Raw genomic sequence first — 22,504 nt, 5'->3', positions numbered from 1 at the left:
GTGGTGCTCACACAGCCCCACAGGACCTCAGGAAGCATGAGAAAGCTGACTGTAGAGATTTAACTCTTAGGGTAGAGACAGGAGAGGTGGAAAGGGCAGAGGTCACACCCAATGCTGGGAAGGGATGGGGAGTGTTTTAAATCCTCCACAGCTTCCAGAGTCCTAAGAATATAGTCCAGACCCCTTCAATGGACTCCACAGGAGCCCTGGCCCCTGGCTGGCCCTCCTTTTTTCCTCCCCTCCTTTTCTGGGCTCCAGTCTCCAGTGCTTCTCCAAGCTGGGCTCTGTTCTCTCTCCTCCCAGGCCTGCTACCTCATGCATCCATAAGGGCCAGCTTCCACGTCCCTTCCCTGACCTCCCTGGGGTTGGCCTGACAAGGTCCCCGCTTATATTTCTGTACCCCCAGGGCTGCCTGCTGCAGCTTTCTGAATAAAGTGGTCACCAAGGAGGGGAACTGTGCCTCTCTTTCTTCCCACAAGGCAGAACCTGGACTTTTCCATCAGAGGCACCTTTAGGGAGAAGATGGTATTTCTTTCATCAGAATGGAGAGTCCTCTACTAAGAGTCCTCTCATAGTAGGAATCCATTCCTACAGTGGGTAGTCGGTCCATAGTAGGAAGATGGACCCCCAAGCCTGAGCCCTTCTTCTCCATCAGATGGACCGTTTCCCCCATTACTCCGAGGCTTTGCTAGTGCCCAAATCATTTCTCCCATCTCCTCTGTGTCTCTCCTCTCCACCACCATGTTGTTCTCCTGTGTATCCTGTCAGTGGGGGTGAGATACAAGGATGCTCCTGTCTCCCTGAATCTGACTCTTGGCTGGGCTCTGCTCCTTGGGCCTGGAAATCTGGAAGGTTTGCTGGCCCCACTCCCTGGGCCTGGAAATCTGGAAGGTTTGCTTGTTCTTCCTAGAAGAGCAAATCCTTCTCCTGCCTTCCAGGGTGGCCGCAAGCCACTCCTACTAGAGGACCTGGATGATGGACCAGTAAGGGATGGGCGGTTCTGACCACCTGCCTCACCAGCCTCAGAAAGGGCACAGCCTGGAGCCAGGAGTCCTATAGGCTCTCAAGCCAGGCAGGCAAGAGCTCTGGTTAGGATCTGTCCACAGAGTCTCCAGGGAGGGGCTTGCCTGACTCCTGGCCAGGCCAGCCAGTCTGGGCCATCTGGACAGAGGTTCTGTGTGATCTTGTGTATGAGTAAGCTTGTGTGTCTTACAGGCCATGTGGGTGGCTGGGAGCTGCGGGGTCATGACCTGGCCCTCCTAGCAAGCCTCTGGCTCCCCTGTGGTCAGTTTCACTTCTGACATCTGGTCAAGTTCACAGCTGCCCAGCTTCCTGCATGGCAGTTTCTTTTCTTTCTTTCTTTCTTTTTTTTAACTTTTCTTCTCTGAGATCTGGGAGCGAAGGACCCCCACTATTTTCCCCCACCCACTTCATGACCACACATATAAAGTTGCTGGATTCTTGTCAAAACTTACAGAAGACTGGACAGGAACTTATAACATTGGGAATTGTAGGGGCTGGGAGTTTGGAGGGGAGGGACCCTGATCTACACATTCAATCCCAACTAACGAAAAATGGGTGTTTCCAGAAAATCTCTTGGCACCATTTTTTCTTTCTTTTTGCTTTTTTGCTATTTAATGTCCATCACTCATATTTTATGTGTAGGTTTCGGGAGGGCCCAAGAAATGCTTACACAGGATGCAAGGGGGAGGTGATGGGGGGTAGACTGAGGGGGTCTGGAGCTGGATGCTGCCAGTTGGAGGGTCAAAGGTTCCATCCTGACCCAAAGTAAGGCAGGAGAGACTCCAGAACCAAACACATGCTAAATTGCACTTGCAGCTCCCCACTGCTCCCCAACTTCTGGGGAGGAAAATAAATACACGAAGAATGTACCACTTCCCGGGTGCCTGGGCAGGCCAGCAGGTGGGGTCCCTCCGCTCATTGCAGATTGAGGTCCATAAAAGTGCCACCCATGTACAATGCTCCTAGTGTCTTTTCAGGGTTTGGAGGACCCTGGGTGGGGAGGGGTGGTGGTCAGTCTGTGCATACCCTGCCTAGGGCTCCTTCATGCTAAATAGAGGGGCAGCCTACTCATTCCAACAGCAAGCAAAACAGAACAGGCCAGGGAGGGGGTGAAAACGCCACTGAGACCTCATGCCCCTTCCTGGCGGTGCACAGGAAACCAGTCCTTTGCAGAGGCCTTGAACTTAGGAGAAACCTGCCATAGACCATGGGCCAGCATCTGTTTTGTTGTTGTTATTTCTTGCCGTGTTCTCCCATCCAGCCTGCTTTTCTTCACCGTAGCCTTCTGGGTGCAGCCAAACTCAGACAGACTTTGAGAAGGGGAGGAGTGAGAGCATTCCTCCACGCACACATGGGCCGTTGGAAGACAGACGCCAGCTCAGGCACAGCAGTCCCTGGCCTGCCAAACCCGGGGGCGAGGAAGACAGCCCCCATGGAGCTCAGCTCAGTTCCCTTCCATGCTTTTCTGGCAGTGACCCCTGCAGGATCTAGTCTCAGCCCAAAAAGAGCCATGAAAAAAGTAAGCTATCTTTGTGTGTGGTGTGTGTGTGTGTGTGTGTGTGTGTGTGTGTGTGTGTGTGTGTGTGTGTGGTGTTGGGATTGTGGAGTGGGAGTCCTTGGTCCCTGACCCCTAGGGCTGATTCTAGGGGCCAATGTTGGCTCCAGGCCTATGCCAAGAATGAGGACACTAATAGATGTATCGTTTGGCAAATGCCATTCGGGTAACCCTGACAGAGACAGAGGAAGGCAACACCCCACTCCCCAAGCCCTTAGCCTGACTCTAGCAGGATGGGCCAATGGACCAGGTCTTGGGCAGACAGTTCCTCTGTACAATTGGGTAGGGTGGGTAGGGGCCTGGAAGTGGTAGAGGGTGGGGCAAACTTGGCTTCCAGATGTGTACCTGAAAGTCATACCGTCCCTGACATCAGGCACTCCCTCTTCAGAGAGGAGGATGTCAGCCTACATTTGACCTCCCTACTGCTGGGTGGCCTCGGATAGTCCCTGCCTCTCCTGTGAGTCAGAGGGCCGTGTGGACTGGCTTTCAAACCCGCTTTCAGCTCAGAAGGGCCCGCAATCCTCTTCATCTTTGGCCAGAGTGGAGGAGGGAGGGACTAAGGAAGGTCTAGCCAACCACAGTGCTCCCTGTTCCCCAGTTCACAGTGTGGAGTCCAAGACTCTGGTTCTTCAGTGCTTCCCGAGTCTCTGAGGTGCCCCTATTACCATCTGTGGTGCCAAAACCCCGGCTCTGGCACAGCTAAGGTGTGGGAAATGGAGGAAAGGCCGGAGATGGTAATCGGGGCAGCACAGGCTTGGGGTGGTCCTATCTCTCACCGGAGAGGAAGTGTGGTCAGATGCAAGGGCTCCCTCAGGGACAGCAACAGGGCTACGGTTTGGGGAGCAGGGCTCAGAGGCCCTGCACAGACTGTTGGGCTACCCCAGGGGAGGGGGACGTCTCTGTGGGGGCTGGCTAGAGCATCAGTTGTCGGAATGTGGGGCAGGACAGGGGCTCCCGGTCTGTGAGCTCACACTGGGGATGTGGCAGTGGATTCGCTGCACAGGCTTTCCACGATGTCAGCTCTCTGGATGCGGCGCAGGGCGGCTAAGAGGGCGTCGAGTGTTGCGCTGTCTTGGGCACCCCAGCTGGCCATCAGGGCTCGGACCGGGCAGGTCTCATGGGTGAAGGAGTCTATGTGCTCAGGCTGGTAGCCCAGCTCGCCTGCCAGATGTCTCCAGGTGTCCCCCGCGGAGCCTTTGAGCAGCTTCTCCACCTCCTCACGCTTGGTCAGAGGCAGGCTACTGTAGAGGTTGCCGTCACCCTTGAGGGCTGCAGAGGACGGACAAGAGCACCCGTCAATTCCTGACCTTGGACCCTCTTTCCTACAGTGTGCACAGAGAATTGGGTCAAGGCACGCTCCCCCAAGTCTAGAGTTGTAGGCAAAGGAATGGCCGAGATGAGGTCCTAGATAAGGCCTGGGTGGGAGGGGCCTGGACCTTGCTGACTCACAGTCTCTTCCTCCCCCTCATCTTCTGCATCATCTTTTCCACTAGTGTCCCCTCCCCCAGCAATCATCCAAACAGAGGAGGGGACCCGGCTCTTCAGCTCCAGACAACTGCAGCCAAGTGTCCTAAAGCCTGGCTATGGGCTGCCAATTAGGGTGCACACTTAACCACTTGTTTCCTAGAAGTGCGGGCAGGAGGCTAATTGCAGCTACTTTGGGCAGTAATTAACCCCCAGGGGGGACAATTAGCCTGATGAGTCTGGATGCTCCAACTTGTAAAAGCCTCCGTTCCCCCAGTCACCCCAGGGGAAAACATTCCCCTCCCCCACATCTCCCACCCTGCCCAGCCTCTCCGACCCTACCTAGCTAGTCCCCTCAATGCTCTAGCTAAACCCCCAGGCTTTCGCCTTCCCACTCACCCTGGCCTGAGGCAGTCTGAGTATGGGTCTGCTGGTCGTGCAGGCTCTGGCTGTCCACAGAGATGCCACTGTCGCTGTGGAGTTTTTCTCCCTCAGGTGGGGGCGTCTGGTTCACTGGTCGGCTGTTGGCTCCTTGTTTGTTTTGTTTGCAGCTGTTCCACCTGGAACCCAGGGGCAGGCCAGGTCTTGGGATGAGGGTTTGTGTCAGCCAATGCAACCAAAATATCTGTGCCCCTGGTCCAGGGCCATGGTAGGTGCCCTTCGAAATATCTAAGGAGCTTATTTTTTTTAATATATATCAGTGGTTCTCAACCTTCCTAAGGCTGCAACTCTTTAATACAGTTCCTCATGTTGTGGTGACCTCCCAACCATAAAATTATTTCCATTACTGCTTCATAACTAATTTTGGTGTTGATATGAATCATAATTGTAAATTTCTGAGATACAGATGGTCTTAGGTGACCCCTGTGATAGGGTTGGTCAACCCCAAGGGGTCTAGACCCATAGGTTGAGAACCGCTTTTTAAAAAAGGCTGGGAAGGGATAAGGCGTCTATTTCTACACACACACACACGCATGCACGCACGCACGTGCACACATGCACACATACATACACATACACTGAGAGCTTTATGGGGTGGAAGAACTTGGTAAGTGTTCAGTAAAAGTTGGCAGATCAAACAGTGCATAAATAAATGACTTCCTAGAAATTCCACTTTTCCCAACTGACCCTTCTAAAATAACCCCACATGTGAACAGTAATCACACACACACACACATACACATTTCCTTGGCAATTATAAGCAATAACAAAAAAAAAAACTGAAAATAAACCAAACGTCCATCAAGAGAGGATTGGCTAACTACATTGCGGTCCAGGCATGTTGTTGAATGAGAGGCTACAAAAGATCAGATAATCTGTGTTCTGAGAAAACCTCTCCTGATGGAGACTTAGAGGGGAACGTGCACAGTGGAAGGTGTCCGGTGTGTTCCCACTGAGTCTTAGAAAAGTTCTCCATGCCTAAATATAACTATAAAAAAACTAACGTGAGCGCTTCTATAACAGCAGCAACAACACTATAAACAGCTGGGAAAATTTATCCCAAAGAGATTTCCCACAAGATGGGTAGGATTTGAGGAGCTAAAGCGAGGCTTTTACTTCTTGCTTTAGAAGATATTGGTCTCGGGACTGCGGCTACTGCTCCCTGGCAGCAAGCTTGCTCTGCATGCTCATAGATCTGGATTCCATCCCCCGCACAAAACAAATTTGGTCTTGTTTGCATTTGCTTTTAAAAAGCGTGTATGACTTTGATGATTTAAAAACAAAACACAAGAAAAGAACGGGACAAGCATTTAAAGTTGAAAATGCCTTCTGGGGGTTTTTCTGTCTTGAAATCCTTGATGTGGGCACCACAGGAGCCCAGGGGTGACATGGAAGTTGGAGGATGACATGAAAGGAAGGGAAGAGAATGCCCAGGAGACTGTGGGGTGAGAGGGATGGAAGCAGCCAGAGGTGGCAGGAGTTAGCCTGGGAGTGGGGAGGGGCTGGAAGCACGATGGGAAGGGGAACCTTCTTCTGTCTCTCCCCACAACCCGCCACACTCAAGAGTCAAGCATGAGATGGTGAGCGAGGGTGGGTTTAGGGTTGAATTTTAAAAGTGTGTGTGTTTTCAGGCCAAATCTCTCCTCCTTCCTCACCGGGTCTCCTCTTACCTCTTGAAAGCAATGTAGGCCACAAGGCCCACAACCACAGCAGCCAAGATGGAGCAATAGACAGGAATGAGGTTGTCAGTGGTGCCTCGGGTCACTACAGGCTGGGAGCTGCCCATCACAGTGGTCACCATATCTGCCACTGTGCTGGCTATGAGGTCTTGATCTGGAGGTACCTCGGGCTCCTGGGTGCTGGGGGCCGTGCTGTCGGAGCCCTCTGGGGGTGTAGACCTTGTGATCCATCGGTCAGGGATTTCTGGGGAACAGGATCACAGAAGTTAGGACCTTTCCAGGCCTTCCCCTTCTCTTTGACACCCCACTGTTTCATCATGAGCCTCCAACCCCTGAGTCCATGCACACTGGACCAGGCATGGAATTGGGGGCTGGGACTGTGCACACGAGTCAGGTTAGTGGAGAAGAGCAAGGGCTACATGACAGGAGACTTATGTCAGTATGGGACCTTGATTTCTCCATCTAGAAAATGGACTCTCTGAAAAGAAATGGCCTCTACGCAAAATTTTAGCTTGGACAAAGGAACCAGAATTCTAGTCTCTGCCCAACATCCTGGCATGAGGCAAACACACCAAGAAGTCTGAGCTGTAGAGATGCTTCAAGCTGGAGCACTGCCTCAATTGCTTAGAGGGACGTAACTTCTCTGGGTGGTGACCATAGCCCTCTGTAAGGATGTGGCACTGAGGTACCTGATCAGAGAAGCTGCCCTGCAGGGGGCACTCAGCCCTCTTTCCTTTCTCAGATGTTCCAGGCTCTAGGCTGGCACTAGAGGTGGAGGGTATAGCTGACTTGCTTCATCCCAGCCAGTCCTTGTCCTGTGGCCAGCATGTTTCTTGTGTTGTCTGACCCCCAAACAATCTAGCCCTGGCACCTAGAGAAGTCTGGGCCAGACAGCTGGCACCCTTGTTGGCAGGAAGCAGACATCTAGTAGAGAGGGAGGATCTACGAAGTAGGCACTGCCTACTGCCTCAGAAGGAGCAATTCTGTGCCTGGCCACCCATCTAGGTTTGCTCATGCCATTCGGGCATTGCCAGCCTTCCTGGCAGAGGCCCCAACTCCTCCTGGTACTAGTGGGTGGGATTTTCCATTCTGCCACCCAGCCAGGGGCAGAGCTAGGGGTTGTAGGCTCTGGATGATGGCCTGGGGATGCTTGTCTGGGCAAAGCAGCCTGTCCCATCCCTTCTCACTTCCCACGCTTGGGGCAGGGAGGGAAAGCAGACAGGGCATGCTAGTGGGGTTAAGGGAAGGGCACCTTGCTACCCAGCTCTGCCTTGCCCAGACTACACTGTGCCCACCCAAGCTGGAGTTGAAGCTACCCATTAGTCCTCTGAGACTCCCTAGCTCGAGACAGAGATGCTTCAAAGGCCCCATTTTCAGCACCTTCTGAGGGGTAAGGCCTCCAGATGTGAGTCTGGAATCCATCTGGCTGGCAGTAAGGAGAAGGTTGCCATCTGCTGCCCAGTCCCACCCTTCCCCCATCCCAGACTGGACAGAGCTGGAAGCTCTGGAAGCTGGAGCGGGGTAGGAAGTGTAAGACGCAGTTCTGTCTGGGTGTTGGACCCTAGAGGGCCTTTTGTGCTTTGCTAGGAAAACAGGGCAGGCTGAGGGTACAGCCTGAGCCCCAAGACTGCAGCTATGACTCCTTTCAGATTGACAGCCCTGACCCTGAGGCTGATGTGGGTGAGCGAGGGATATAGAAATGAAGGAGCCTCAAGGAAGGACTAAAAACAGTGTCAAGTGTCCGGGACACCTTCCCTTGCCCGCTCCAGCCTCTCTAATGGGGGTGGAGACGAGATCCAGATGTGGCCCTGTCCCCTAGCATTCCAACCCACTAAGCCCTTGGCAGGTCCTGACAGCCATTTCCGGAATGAGAGCTATCAGGAGGAAGAGGGAGCAGGTGACCCCTCCTAAACTTCAATGTGGTGAGGGGGCCGGGCATCTGCCCCAAGGCTGGGTGAGTCACCATGTTGACACCTGAAATGTATATGCAGAAAAGTATGCTACATTGGAGGAGAGCGGGGCTGCCAACTCAAGAATCAAATTCCATTTCCTGAAAGGGTTGCTTGGCCTCAGGGCTAGCATTTAACCCTTCAGAGGTCGGAGCAGAAAGAAGAACAACATAGAGATAAACATTCCTCCGGGGTGCCTTCTGCCGAGATTGCTGGGAAAGTAGGGTGGCATCTGGGAGGAAGTAATTCTCTTAACAGTGGGGCCTGCTCCTCTTCCAGCCAGGCCGCCCTTTGGCTCTCATCACAGCCCTGACCCTGAACCCCACTGGCCGATTCAAACCTGTCCATGGAACTGCGTTACCCACTTGTCTGCTGCCTGGCTGCTGAAGCTCTCTCTCCCGGCTCAGCCTAGCTTCTGAGGCCACATGCCTGTCTTTTCCCATGAAAATCTCTAGCAGAGCCACTGGGGGCCCATGCCCCATCCCTCTCCGTGTAGTCAGTAAAAACACTGCAAACATATTTAGGGTCTCAATGTGGCTTACCAGCCTTCTCCACGCTGCTACTTGAGAAAGCCTAAGTCTGGGTATGGGGGAGGCTCTGTCTGGCTGTCAGGAGCCCCCTCCGCCCCAAGGATAGGGGATCTCTATCTGCATCTGTATCTTATACTCAACTAGAGGCTAACGGAAAGCGGAAACTGCTGCCTCCATCAGAGTGGATAATCTCCAAAACTATCTTCCCCCTCTAGGAACTAGGGACTGGGTTGTGATGCCCCCTCATCGAACCAGTGCCAAGGGCTATCCCTCTCCAGCAAAACTAGGGACTCCCTGAAGACGGCACGCTTGCCTGCTCAGTGTGAGCACACCCGAGGTTGGGGTCCATGGTCATGGCCACAAGCTGGTGGACAGAATGGGAAAGCACCACCAGCTTGCCTCCCAGTCCCCTCTGAGATGAACACTACCAAACAGTGACCATGGTGGCTGTGCCCTGGCTCCCAGGTGTCTCCTCTCCCAGGATCCCCCCATCTCCTTGAGGTGAGCTATCAGGATAAAGCAGGCCCGCCCAGCTCCCACAGCCCCCAGTAGACAAGAGCCTTCCCTGAATGTACCCCCTTATCCTACCCTCTCTGCCAACCCATAATTACCACTCCTCTTTTGTTCCACAGAGCTACTTCCCTCATTACCAGACCAGTTACTGCAGCCAACTCTATCTCACTAAACTGCCACGATGGATGCTTGCACCTCATCCACACACACCATCTACCCCCAACAACCTGATGGCCGTCAAAAACAGGTCCAGAGCCAAGAGGAACCTCCCTGATGTCACTCAGAGCTGAATTGATGTGGGATTGCTACCGCCATCATCACCACCTGCATCTGGTCTCATAGCTGAAGGGTCCTCACTCCTGTAGGTCACCATGCCCACTTCAGCTCAGAAAACCTGCCTCGGGCCCGAAGGAGGCCTGCTTCAGACTCTGGCATCTATGGCTCCTTCCAGATGTCGTTTGCCACCCATGTCATCTCTGGAAGAGGAGTTAGGAAGACTTCTTCCAATGAACACTAAGCCGGGCTTTCCCAACGTCAGTCCAAAGAAGGAATTAGTGAAAAGGATGTTGCGCTGAAGTCGAATCTGGAATCACCACTTCTGTTCCCTTATCAAGAGGGAACTAAGAGGGTGCTTACCAGGTCAAGGCCCGCCGGGGCCCTTATGACCCCTAGAGGGCGCCCTTCCTCACAAATCCAGCCCTGCGCCCCCACTTCACCTAGCCTGGAACTATACTCACCCTCGCACTCGGCATCAGCCCAGGGCTTGCACTCCCGTAACTCACGCTCAGTGTCCTCGCACACCGTGCAGGGCAGGCACGGATCCACGTGGTTGGCTTCGTCTGAGTATGTGCCCTCTGGGCACTCTTCACACACTGTGTTCTGTTTGTCCTGGCAGGAGAACACGAGTCCGGAGCCCACCTCGCACACGCTGCACGCCTCGCAGCGGCCAGTCTCCTCGTCCTGGTAGTAGCCATAAGCACAGCGGCACACTGCATCATCTGCCTCGACACAGGGAGCCGACATGCTCTGCAGGCCCAGGCATTCGGTGCACGGCTTGCATGGCTCAGTGGCACTCACCACATCAGAGAATGTCACACCTGAGGACACAGGCACAGAGGGGGAAGCATCAGCCTCAGAACTTAGTCACTTGGGATGAAGAGCCTCTGTTTGAGCTGTCCTTCAGTTCTCTGACCAAGTACACAGGGGCCGGTTCCAAGCTCAGTTTGGCCTCACTCTGAAGTAGAGGATGTGAACTCTGGAAACTCAGGGTAGCACCCCCTGGGGGAGTGGGGTGTGGCATTTGCCTGCTGGGAAGAGAACAGGGAAGGAGGGAAGAGGCAGAGCCAGCTCTCAGTCCCTTCCATCCTAGGGAGAGAATTTGGCATCAAGACTACAGGAGGAGCTGCATTTGCTGGGGTGTTGAAGAAGCTGAGAAGCAGGGAAGAAGGGGAAGCTTTGCATATGGAGGCTAAGACAGAGAGTATGGGGACCTACAGTGAGTGTCCACGTTGACACCATCTAAAGGCACCAAGGGTCATATCCTGGGAAGTGTGGGTGCGGTGGGAGGCAAAGGATGGAGAAAAGTGAAATGGGCAGAAGTGTAGATCAGAGAGAGAAAACAAACAGGCAGGAAGCCTGGGCAACACATCCATCTCTAGCCGGTTTCTACAGAGGTGCCCTGTTTTCTTTTCCTAGGGATGAGGCAGATCTGCTTCAAAACTCACATCCATAACTTATTAGATCTGTGAGCTAAACCTTTCTGAGCATTTTTCTTTCTCTGTGAAACAGAAAATAATAGCCAGGTATGGCAGGGTACAAGAGGATTGTGAATTCAAGGCCAACCTGCTCTACAGAGTGATTTTTTTTTTTGAGGTTAGCCTGGTCAATACAGTGAGAGCCTGTCTCAAAACTAAATAAATCAGTAACATCCCCACCGCATAGGGTTCTGATGGAGAATTCGTGACAGACTCCATGGATGAGCGGTAATAAGGACTTCCGTGATTGAGATACAGCCAGATAGCAGAAAGCACCTGTCTGGCAAGACATCTGATCTCTTCAAATGAGAGGGTGCTGATATGGGGGTGGGGTGGGGACTAAGCACACTGGATGGAAAGAGCAAGCCAGCGGCTCCTGGGAAAAATGCAGAAATTAGCCGGAAGACCCCTGGGAGTAGGTTTTGGATGGTGTGAAAACTGTGGTCTTTTTTGGCAGAGCATGAAGGTAGGAGCTTAATAGGCTTCCTAGTGGAAACGTTTTTTGAGGATGGAGGGAAAGCCCGCTGGGGTCTCCAGCCCATAAAGTAGGCTCGTAAAGGCAGCCTGTTAACACAGCTGGAGAGGAGTGTGGCAGGGGGAACCCAAGGAGGAGGGCAGAGAAAGGGAGTAAGGAGGGGGGCTGCTGCAGCTCCCTCTAAGCTGCCTGCCCTTGGTTCCTGTTGACCTTCCTCTCCCCTAATACTTGACGTGGTCCTCCCCTGAGCTCTGAACCCACCAGCTGCTGAAGAAGGATGCCTTGTGGGGAGGGGGCATGGTCTAGGGCATCTACATCTAGGCAATGATATTGACTCTGCCTTGGGAGAGACTCTGAAGCCAAGGAAGGTCAGGTACCACCTTCCAAGGGTGCGGAGCCTTCCCATCTAGCCCACGGGTCCGACTGCTGGGGAGAAGGTTACAAAAGTCACAAGTTGGGGGCTGGAGATGGCTCAGTGGTTAAGAGCATTGCCTGCTCTTCCAAAGGTCCTGAGTTCAATTCCCGGCAACCACATGGTGGCTCACAACCATCTGTAATGAGATCTGGTGCCCTCTTCTGGCCTGCAGAATCCACACATATACAGAATATTATATACATAATAAATAAATAAATATTTAAAAAAAAAAACAAAAAAAAAACAAAAAAAAAAACAAAAGTCACAAGTTCAGTCATAGAAATACATGGGTTTGAGAACACTAAGGAGTGGGGGTGGGACAGGCTCAGGAGGGAGCATGCAGAGGTAAGACTAGGCTCACAGGTTGTCTCAGAGTCCCCAGCTCTGTCTTCCATTACCAGCAGCCCTCCTAGTGGGGACTGAGTGCCAGGCAGATGCAGGATCCCACTGGGGCAGCAGTGGAGCAATGAGGTATCAAGCAGCAGAGACCAGGACTCCTGGTCCCACAGGACACAGAACTCACAAGAGGATGAGGACAGAGCTGTCATCCTCCTGTCCCTGTTCTCCACCACTCCCGGAAGATGGGATTGCTTCCTTCTGAAGGAAATGCCAGGCAGCTCCCCTCTGCTCTTCCCACCTGGTGCCATCCCATAGTAAAAGGGCATCCTTGTGCTCCAGGCCACGTCCTTCCTGGCATCAGAAAGCTACAGAGCAGTGGCCTAGAGGAGGGGCAGCTATACCCTCCCAGGATCTCCCAAGGTCAGTTTCCAGGGCAGTCAGGATTTGATCCTCCTTCCCCTCCCCCCAAACCCACAGAGGGTAGGCTGCAACCATTGATCTTGCAATGCAGAAGGTATTTTTAGCTGGGCTGAGCAGCAGCTTCTTCTTCTTGCCTGGCCACACTCTTCTACTGACCTCTCTGCTTAGGGGCTGGGAAGGGGGACCCCTCTGGGGATCCCCCATCAGGTCCCCCTCCTCCACCTGCACACTCCGTTTACTCAGCATCCCTCTGCTTTTTATATCATCTCCTGCTCACTTCTGGTGACCATACAGAGGTTGGCAGGGGACCTGCCGGGAGGCAGAACACTGGCAAGTGCTGTCCCACACATGCTACACCTAACTCCCTTTGCCAGCCTGTACTCACTGTCCAGGCAGGGTTCACACACGGTCTGGTTGGCTCCACAAGGCTGGGCCACGCCTTCACCCAAGTTGCAGGCTTTGCAGCATTCTCCGCTATGGGTGTACAAGCCTGTGGAACATGTCCCCTCGGCACCTCCAAGGGACACCTAGGTGGAAGAAGATCAGAGGGTCAGTCTGACAGGAGAAGGGGGGGTGGTATCTTCCAGGGGATCAAACGCCTCCCTCTTAATACCGGCTATTGGAACCACCTGGGCTGGGATGAGCTCACCCGGGAAGCATTAGGAGGATCAAAGCTGGCAGGAAGGAAGGCTGTGGGGGGGATAGTGCACCCTTGACTGCTGCTGGGGTGTGAGGTCACAGCCTCGATGGCTAACCTTCTGCAAAGTTCACCTTGGGGTTACAGCCCCTCATGGAGCCCTGAGGATGCACCACATGGGGAGGGCAGTCTGGGACCGACTTCCAGAAGGACTGGACAGGTTGCAGCTTGCTCGGGGCTCCTGGCCAAGGGGGCCAGTGGAGCTGAAATCCGGCCCATACTCCACTTGCTAAGCCTCACACCTGCAGGGCTACGATTACCCAGATGCAGGGCCTTTTCCTAACAAAGGGGAACAGGGCCCTTCTCCGGGTCTCATTTCACATATTAAATGTCAGAAGAGAGTTGTCTATGTCTCAGAGGTCTGGGTCTTGGGTTCAAATCTTGACTCTGTACTGGAGGTTTCTGGCCTGCCCTGGTTTCCTTTTGGAGTTTTTCACCTCCCTGCAGATGAAGACAGTGACAGCTTGGTGCCAGGGCAAAGGACAGGCTGATGAGCAAGTCTGGCGCCAAGACAGGGAGAAAGGACGCCTGTTATCAGTAGCTGCTCTCACCATCCAGCAACTCTGTTCCACCAGAGTTGACTCCAGTATCTAGCCTGACTCCATCCCCTCCCCTCTTCTCCCCTCCCATGTGGCCTCTGGGAACAGAGCTGGAACAGGGGGAAAGGGGAATCAAATTCCTACCACTAAAGCATCTTTGCTCATGATGGAACAACTTAGCACTAGATTTCCCCAGAGGGAGGGGCTGCGAGAGGCTCGCTTTGTTTCTGTTCCTTCAAGAACAACCTTAATGTCTAATAAAACTCCAAAGCCTTCTCTGCAGGCTCCAGACCTTGCACACACACCCCCTCTGATGTCGAGCAATTTGGGCTCTTGTCGTGAGACCAGGGAGCTTTACACGCTTGCTCGGCATTTCCCTCCTGCTTCCATGCTGGACAGATCTTTGCCAAGACACCAAAACCCACTGTGTTCTCACCAGAGATTGATGGGAAAGGAAATACAGATGTAGGAGGACACTGGGTGATACCCTAGGGTCAAGGTGGCTTCCATGAGCCCAGCAGGGACAATGCGGGCAGCACAGGAAGCCGCCACCATCTCCTCCCAGATGCCAGCAGTAAGAGTGCTGGCTGGCCACATCTGCAGACCAGGAGCCCTGAGGTGGGCTTTTCTCAGGAGCTGAGATTCCAGGAGGGTCTGTTCTCATTTCCTTTCACCACTTAGGGCTGCTTAAATATCACATCCTCGAGGAAGTGCTCCTGCCATCCCACCACTCCCAGATTAGACAGGCGGAGCTATGGACATGAGGTTGATATTCTGTCTCCTGCCGTACCTGGCACAGAGTCAGGAGCCAATGGACACAATTGTGTAACTTAAGGATAGGAAGCTACCAGATGCCTTCAGTTACCGAGAAATCTGGAGGGCTGACTTTGGATGGTGATGCGTCCTCAGGAGCAAAAAAGAAAGAAAGAAAAAAGGAAGAAGGAAGGAAAGAAGGAAGGAAGGAAGAAGAAATGTGCTGTCCTCCAGTGTCTTCTTCCATGACCTGGGGACTGCGCCCGCCTCTGGCTCTGCAGTTCCTCCATCTCTGGGGTACTGGCTGTTAGCAACAGCGATTACTCAGGGCTGCAATGCAGCAGGTGCTCTCGTGTTTCTGCTCCCGGATGACCACATTTTTTTGTCATCTTGTCAGGTTTTTGGTACTTTTCCTGTTCCTTCTCTTCTTGTCAAAGTATTAGTTGTCACTTCTTGCTCCTGTCAAAGTGTGACCGTAAGAGTCCCTGTCCCAGAATCATGATGTGACAGTTCTAATGGAGTCTTTAAAATGATGTCACTGAACTTGGTTAAAAAAAAGAAAAGAAAAGAAAAAAAAAAAGAAACTGTCTGGGAGCCAGGTGCAAGCATGCCTGTAATCCCTGCATGGGGGAGGGGGGCAAGAAAAGAGGATTTCTAGTACAAGGTAGCCAGGGCTACACAGAGAGAAATGGAGATGAGGGGTGGGGGAGTGTGTATGTGTGAAGTAGGAGCTGGTATGCAGGAACAGTACCCTGAGTCAAACATTTGGCCATTCCCCTTCTTCCCTTGATAGGAGTCCCTCATCACTTGGGACCAGAGTGACAGACAGAGTTTTTAATTTCCTTATGCCTGTTTCCTACTGGTAGGTAGCCATGACAACACCTGCCTCAAACTGCTGTATTAAATGAGTGGGTGATGTGGCATCAATGTTCTTTAGAATTCTTCTTTTAGCAGGTGACACACACCTTTAATCCCAGAGACAGAGGCTGGGGGATCCCTGTGAGTTCCAGGACAGTGGGCACTGTTACACAGAGAAACCTGTCTTAAAAAACCAAACCAAACCAACCAACCAACCAAACAAACAAACAAAAACCTCTTCTCTTCCCCCAGTGTGTGTTCCCTTTGTGGACCTGTGGTACCTACCACTACTCCACGTAACCAAGGTCATCAGAGTTGGAGAGTGTATGCTGGGGGGTGGGGTTGTATGGTCCTTGTGGGAGACACAGTAGCTTAGGGCAAGCATCTCAGCCAAGAACCTGCTCTCCCCACTCCTCCCCACTCCTTTCAGGACTTGTATTTAAAGTCGAGGCCACATAATCCACATTCACATCTGTACTTGTTTTTTGTTGCCTCTGTCATAAAATCCTAGATTTGCTGCAAAAAGTCTGTGATTTTGAACATCTTATTCTTCCTAGATCTCAGTTTTCCTATCTCAAACTCTAGACTGAGCATGACTCCTGCAGGGGTGGCTGGGAGAATTGAATGGGATAGTGCATGCAGAGCTGTCTGGCGCAGAGTCGGGGTTCAGTCGATGGCAGTTATTGAGGAAGTCACATGTCTTGGGGAGCATGAGCTGCTGACTCCTGGGAAAACAAAGCAGCAAGGGAGCCCCCGCCAAGCAGGGAAGTGTGACTAGAGTTCCGACTAATTGCTCCAAAATCCCATCCAAATTGATCAATTTATCAAAGTGACAGGCCCATTTGCCTGATAGTTATATCTATTACATTTATTCATTTCAAAGTTGATAGCATGACTTCTCCATTTTTCAGAATGTTTACCATCTATTTTTGCCATGGCAGGGCTTTCCGTGCTCGGATGAATTGACTGTTTTTGTTTTTGTTTTTGTTTTTTTAAATTGGACAAAATAGAAAACGCACCAGTGTTTGCAACTAGGTGGATGCTTCCAAGGGCTCAATCTTGACCCTCCACAGCAGCTTCAGAGAGGGTTCCTCAGAGAATAGACGCCTGGCCACAGCCACATAGGGAAGGAGAGGTTTTCCAATATCTGGAGAGACTAAGCTGGATTCAAACCCAGGGGTAGGCATTGGCTTCCGGCCTCACTCCCCACCCCTCTGGACAGCCACTGAGGCAGGAGAAGGAGACCGCTGTTGATTCCCTAAGAAGCTGCCTTGTGGAGACTTGAAGAGGGGCTAAGGCTCTGATCACGTGGATCAGGGGAGTGGCTCAGTTCAGAGGCACAGGGCAGGGTCTAAGGCACCCAGCCAGTGGCAGCTCAGGACCACACCCCCTTTCATGATCTGCAAGTAAAGCTGAAAAGGTAAGGAGGAAAGCCCTTGACTTCCAGTTTCCCACAGGCCACCTCTGCTTTCCAACTGGGAGAGCCTGGTGTCCCGCCTAAGTTTCCCGGGGTTCAGCTTCCTCACCTGTAAAGTGGGAATTTAAGCTAAATTTACCTTGCTGGAACCTAAGGAGTATATAATGTAAAAGTACCTAGGACAATGCAGGTCACAGCGTAGGCACTTCACAAACGTTCTTATGTCCTCTCTTCCTACTCACCCCCTAGGGAGGAAGCCAGGTGCTGGAACCAGACTGGGCTGGCCAGGTAAGGTGGAGGCTTTTCCTTCCGGGGAGCCTCCACACCATCCGCCCTCCACGCCAGCCCCGACGCTCACGCTGCCCATTTGCTGCCTACGCCGCTGCATCCCTATTAGAAGCATTAGCCAGCCCGGAGGCTCCGGTTACAGACGTCTGAATGACAAAGTGCCTCCATTACCGGCGCGGCCCGCCAGCAGACTCGCCGGGATGCGCTCTGGTTTCAGCACTCTCTCAGAGGTGCAAAAAGAGGCTCGGACCGCTGAACTGACTCATACCGAACAATCTGCGGCGGAGGTGGAAAGTAGAGCCCTGGGAGCTCAGGTCGGAAGGTTCTGTGCCCTGTCCACCTTGCTGAGGCCTCAAGGCCCCCTCTCCTCCCTTGGGCGCCTTTTCTGAACTCAGGGATGTCCTCCTGCCCCGATCCAGAGGCCACGCCCTCACCTCTCCAAGATCAGAAACACACAGCGCCTGAGGCATCCTTAACCGGGGAGACTAGTCAACAAACACCCTTGCAGCCACTCCCAAATCCCCCGGAGAAAGCCACAGGTACTAACTGACAGCTCCAGGGGACCAGGCTTGAGCTTTGAGGATGAAACCGGAGATTGAAGAGTTCTCCAGCCTCTCGCTTCCATATTCCACTTCCGTCTATCCTTTGGGATGGTGTCACCCTCCATCTCGGCTGTGAAACGAAGCTGATCCCACCCCTCCCCCAGCTGCACCCTTAAGTTAAGAATGAGATGAGGGGTCATCGGGCCACAGGACCCTGGCCCAACTTGGTAGCGAGATCTTGGCCAACTTGTTTAACTCAAAAGTCTCTGCCTCCCTTATCAGTAAGATGAAGATTTGGGGGCACAGTGCTAAATGAAGAAAAAGGTGGAGGGAAGAGTGAGGACGCCACTTTCATTGCCAACCTTTCCTAAGATCTGATAAGAAATACCCAGAGTACTCGAGTTCTTAGCAAGACTTGATGACCTAGCTGGAGTTGGTGCCTCTGAACAACAATCCGACAGAATCCGAGACATCCGAGCACCCCCTGCCTCATTTCAGAAGGGTTCATTGACTTTTATCAAAAGCCTAGCCAGATGTGGGAGGAATGATGACCCTATTAAGTTCTAGACCGGAAGGAGCGCGAAGGGCGCAGGACCGGGGGCTGCTTAAGTTAGAAGGGGTGCAGTGTGTAGCCCCAGGCGCGCACGCAGCTACAAACGGCAATCCTGCACTTCGCAGTGCCCCCTGCGGGTCGTCTGGAGTTTGTGCATTCCCGGAGCTGTGCTTTGCGGGTACCGCCTTGAGCGTCCCAGCGCTACTCATCCCGAGACCCGGCAGGCGTCAGATAGGGTAGGGGGATGCGGTCTCTGTCTCTCTGGGTCCACAGCATTGCCTCAAACCATGTGAAAAGGTTTGCCAAGGATCCACTCTGGGAGCAAATTTGTCTCAGTGAAGCGGATGCTCCCTTCCCAGCCTAGGATGCCCAGATGCAATTCCCGGACTGGGCGAGGCCGCGAGAAAAAACGCTAGAACCCACGCGGGAAACGTCTGTCTTCACTGTCCTCATCCCACTGTCCTTGAGTAGGCAGGCGGGGCCCCGAGCACTTTAGGATACGCAGAGCTTTCCGTCTCTCTACCTCTTTGGTGGTAGTCTCTTTTCTGTACTCCTTTAAGCCTACTTCTCGCTTTTCAACCTCTCTGCCACTCCCGAATCGCTCCTTTGACGCCCCTCCCCCCTATTGTCTGGCCGGTCCCCATTGTCCATGCCCCGTCCCCTCTGCCTCCAGTCCCTTCAGCCGCCTCCCCCATTGTTCCGTCTCTAGCCCCTCACATCTCTAGCGCCGCTCTCATGCCCCTCCTTTCTTTCCTCGGTTCTGTCCTACAACTCCCCAAGGACTAAGATGCTAAAGGGAAAAGTCCTTTCCGGATCCCAGAATTCACACGCCGTCGTCAAAAGAACCCAGGCGCCAGTGACTCCCAAACCTCCTTCCGAGAGACCTCTCCCAGTCCCCTACACCGTCCCCACAGTAGTACCCAAAGACCAGCAGCACTAAGGATCAGCATCAGTGACACAGTCCTGTCCGCATCTCTATCCTGGGACTGTGTCGCCTCTGCGCTCTGAAAGTCCCAAAAGCTAGAAGCGCCCCTGTGGGTCACGGCACTGCAGCTCCTCCGCCACCCGTTCCCAGCATCTGGGACCTTGACGCCCTATTCTGTTCCATGGGTGGTGGCACTCGGATCCCCTTGGGGGTTCGGCTCCTGAAAAAGGTTAACAGGCGTCCCTCCCGCTACCACTTACCCCTAGAAGCAGCAGCAGCAGCAGCAGGCGCGACTGGTCCATGGCGCTGCAGTCAGCACCTGCCCTAATCATTCGCCTCCGGCGACAGCGCTACGCTCCTAGCTCAGTCCGCTCTGCGGGCCGAAGGGTTGCGCTGAGCTGCGCTGCGCTCCAGCGCCCGCTGCCCGCCGAAGCTGGCGGAGGCTCCACTCGCTCTGGTTGCGGGCGGGCGGGAGCAGCTGGGTAAAGGCAATGCTGCAGCCCCGCCTCCTCCCCGCCCATCCCGCCCAACTCCCCCCCCCCCCCACCTCCGGAACCGCGCCCGCCCGGCCGCCGGGCCGCATCGGGGTGGGGAGTCCGGGGTGGGGAGTCCGGAGCGGGGAGTCCGGAGCAGCCAAGGGAAGGCGTGCGGGGAGCCGCGCCCATGTGCCCCGCTGCGGCTTCCCTGCGGGCTGTCTGTCCCACGCACTCAGTGCACTGCGGGTTATCCTGAGCATCAGTGATGCTGTGGATCCAGCGGGGGCCATTGCTCTCCTATTGATGAGGCCTGCCTCAGGGATCACTCTTTAAAACATCTTCCTCAGCCTCTGGGTTCCTAGTTCCCTAACCACCCCTCATTCCGGGAATGCTGCTGCCCTCCTTTCATGATTAAGTCTACACCGAATTCTATCCCCCGTCCCCTCTACTGCTTTCCACTTGTGGAGCGCGGGGTTCCTTGGGACATCCAAGGTGGAATCCATCCCAATATCATAATTTTGGGGGGGGTCTGTCTCTCTGTCTCTCTCTCTTTCTTTCTTTCTTTCTCTCTCTCTCTCTCTCTCTCTCTCTCTCTCACACACACACACACACACACACACACACACACACAGGACTGAACCTAGGACCTCACACATGCCAAGCAAATATCCTATCACTGAACTTTATCTCCAGCCTTTCAAAACCATGAGCTTAAAGAAGTCACAACTGTGCACATAAAAGCCAGGAATACACAAATGCACTCTTGAGCTCACCTGTCCATGTGCTCAAGCACTCACACCTGCCATACCATCCTCACGCATTTGCATGATCCCACTCATCGTACAAGAATCCCTAACACAGATCAGACATACATCTATGCACACACGGTGTGGCATTCGCATATACGCCACCACACATTCACATGTGTATAGTGCACAACCATACTCAAACAAGCCCTCACTGGTACTGAGCACTCAAGTGCACACACCTTTGTGAGTGTACAAACCATACACAAACACTGTTACCTGAGCTCCAGAGCTTCCTAAGGCAGGGACAGTAGTGTCTTCTCTGAACGCCTGCTGCAGTAGGTTTCAGTAACACTCCATAGCGGGGATTCAGTGGGAAAGTGGTTGAATGGACTCAAGAGGCTCATTCCATCTATGTCCTGTGTAGGCGTTCTGAAGTTCTGGAAACCCAGCACATCATATCGCTCATACACCAGGGAATGTGCAGTCAGTCTTTCAAGACAAACATCACCCGACCCTTTTCTGGTGCCCTGCCTGGTTCAGAGCTATGGAGGGGACAAGTCTGCAAAGCCTATTCCAGATGTTAGCTATGTCTGGACTCCAGCTTCCTCTTTGAAAATGTGGTCCCCAATAATGGAAACAAGGGACAGACCAAGAGCACTTGTAAAGATTTCCTAGATCACTTAAACTTAATTCATCCATGCACTGCAGAGGAAGACAAAACAAAATAAAACTATCCTTTGTAACCAATGAAGTCCAGCAGACGGACCCCAGGAAGGTTGGGTAGACATCACTGAGGCTTTGAGCATCCACATTCATGAACCATAGCTGAATGAAATAGTCTAGGCAGCAAGCAGGACCTCAGAAGTCTCTGAGGACCTGCCCCTTCCTCCTGGACAGAAATTGCTCTAAGATGTCCCCTCCCCCAAGGCTTTTACAGATCTGCCTTGCTCTCCACTGAATTCATGGGAGGCAGGAAGGAGAAGCATTAGTACTTCCAGAAGCATTGAGCTGCGTACTACCAGCCTATTGACGGTGTGGCATTAATTTAAATACTCCCGTTATTAATTTATGATCCCAGTTACTATTATTGCCAAGGTTATCCATCTCAACACAATTTAATATGACCCACACCACCATGACTGGGCCTGGGTTATTAATAATTTCCATGGTCTTGATCATTTAAGCCTTACTCCAACAATTACAAACAGCAATGGTTACTATTATTAGCAGTATTTTCTATGATTAAGCTGAAGCACAGGCCTGAGATGTATTGCTGAGTGCCGGCAGCGAGAGTGGCTGCACAGGGTGCAAGGGAGAAGTGTGGCTTTGGGAGTCAGGCAGGCCTAAGTGAGCATGTCTGCCCTCTTCCTCCGGCATACCTTAGGAAGGCTACACCCTCTCTCCTGGCCTCCGCGGTCTCATTTACAAGGTGGGGCTTTTGAGGGAAGATCGAAAGGGTCAAATGGAGCAATGCAGTGTCCATCAAAGGAGGGCATCGGTCCTCTCTCATTCCCTCAGTGTGTATTTACAGAGCGCTTGCTTTGGAACACTTGCTACTGGCTGCACAGGCTCCTAGGCACTGAATATTCAACAGTGAACAAAAGCCACTGTGGAACAGATGGTCGCGATCAGCAGCTCTCAACCTGGGAGTTGTGACCCTTTGGGGGTGGAACGATCCCTTCACAGGGGTCACCTAAGACTATCAGAAATAGCAGATATTTATGCTACAATTTGTAAACAGTAGCAAAATTACAGTTATGAAGTAACAAAAATGCTTTTTGTGGTTTGAGGTCACCACTACATAAGAAATGGTATTAAAGGGTCGACGCATCAGGAAGGTTGAGAGCCACGGGTCTAGATAGAGTACAGCTATTTGATGGACGGGTTATTTTGTTATGTGACACCAGCTTGACCACAGTATCAGTAGCACAACTGTGATCAGAATATTCCTTTGTTGAGGTACCCCATCACCAAGACCACAAACACCTACTCCCAAACCAGTGCATACCACTACGACCACCACTGTCATAACCACCACCATCTCCATCACCACCACGGTTTACGCCATAATAGCTGTCTCCACGAATCCTAGCGCTGCCATGAACTTCTCACCCCCCATCCCCCAAGTCATCGTGATCCTGACCGTGATG

General features: G+C 52.8%; 1 protein-coding gene across 1 annotated transcript; it reads right to left on the bottom strand.

Annotated features, from left to right (window-relative positions):
- Positions 1–1,458: 1,458 nt before the first annotated feature.
- Ngfr (nerve growth factor receptor) lies at positions 1,459–19,572 on the bottom strand. Its single transcript, XM_048446977.3, has 6 exons — positions 19,390–19,572; positions 12,943–13,084; positions 9,892–10,251; positions 6,154–6,406; positions 4,442–4,602; positions 1,459–3,847 (listed from the first exon to the last, which is right to left on the bottom strand). The coding sequence occupies exons 1-6, from the start codon at positions 19,459–19,461 to the stop codon at positions 3,546–3,548; spliced, it is 1,290 nt and encodes a 429-aa protein (XP_048302934.1). The 5' UTR covers positions 19,462–19,572; the 3' UTR covers positions 1,459–3,545.
- Between the last annotated feature and the right edge of the window lie 2,932 nt (positions 19,573–22,504).

Source organism: Myodes glareolus, chromosome 9 (assembly GCF_982192425.1).
Source record: "Myodes glareolus chromosome 9, mMyoGla1.1, whole genome shotgun sequence".
Classification (NCBI taxonomy): domain Eukaryota; kingdom Metazoa; phylum Chordata; class Mammalia; order Rodentia; family Cricetidae; genus Myodes; species Myodes glareolus.
The sequence above is the reverse complement of the archived record's forward strand: the minus strand, read 5'-3'. Positions and strand labels throughout refer to the sequence as shown.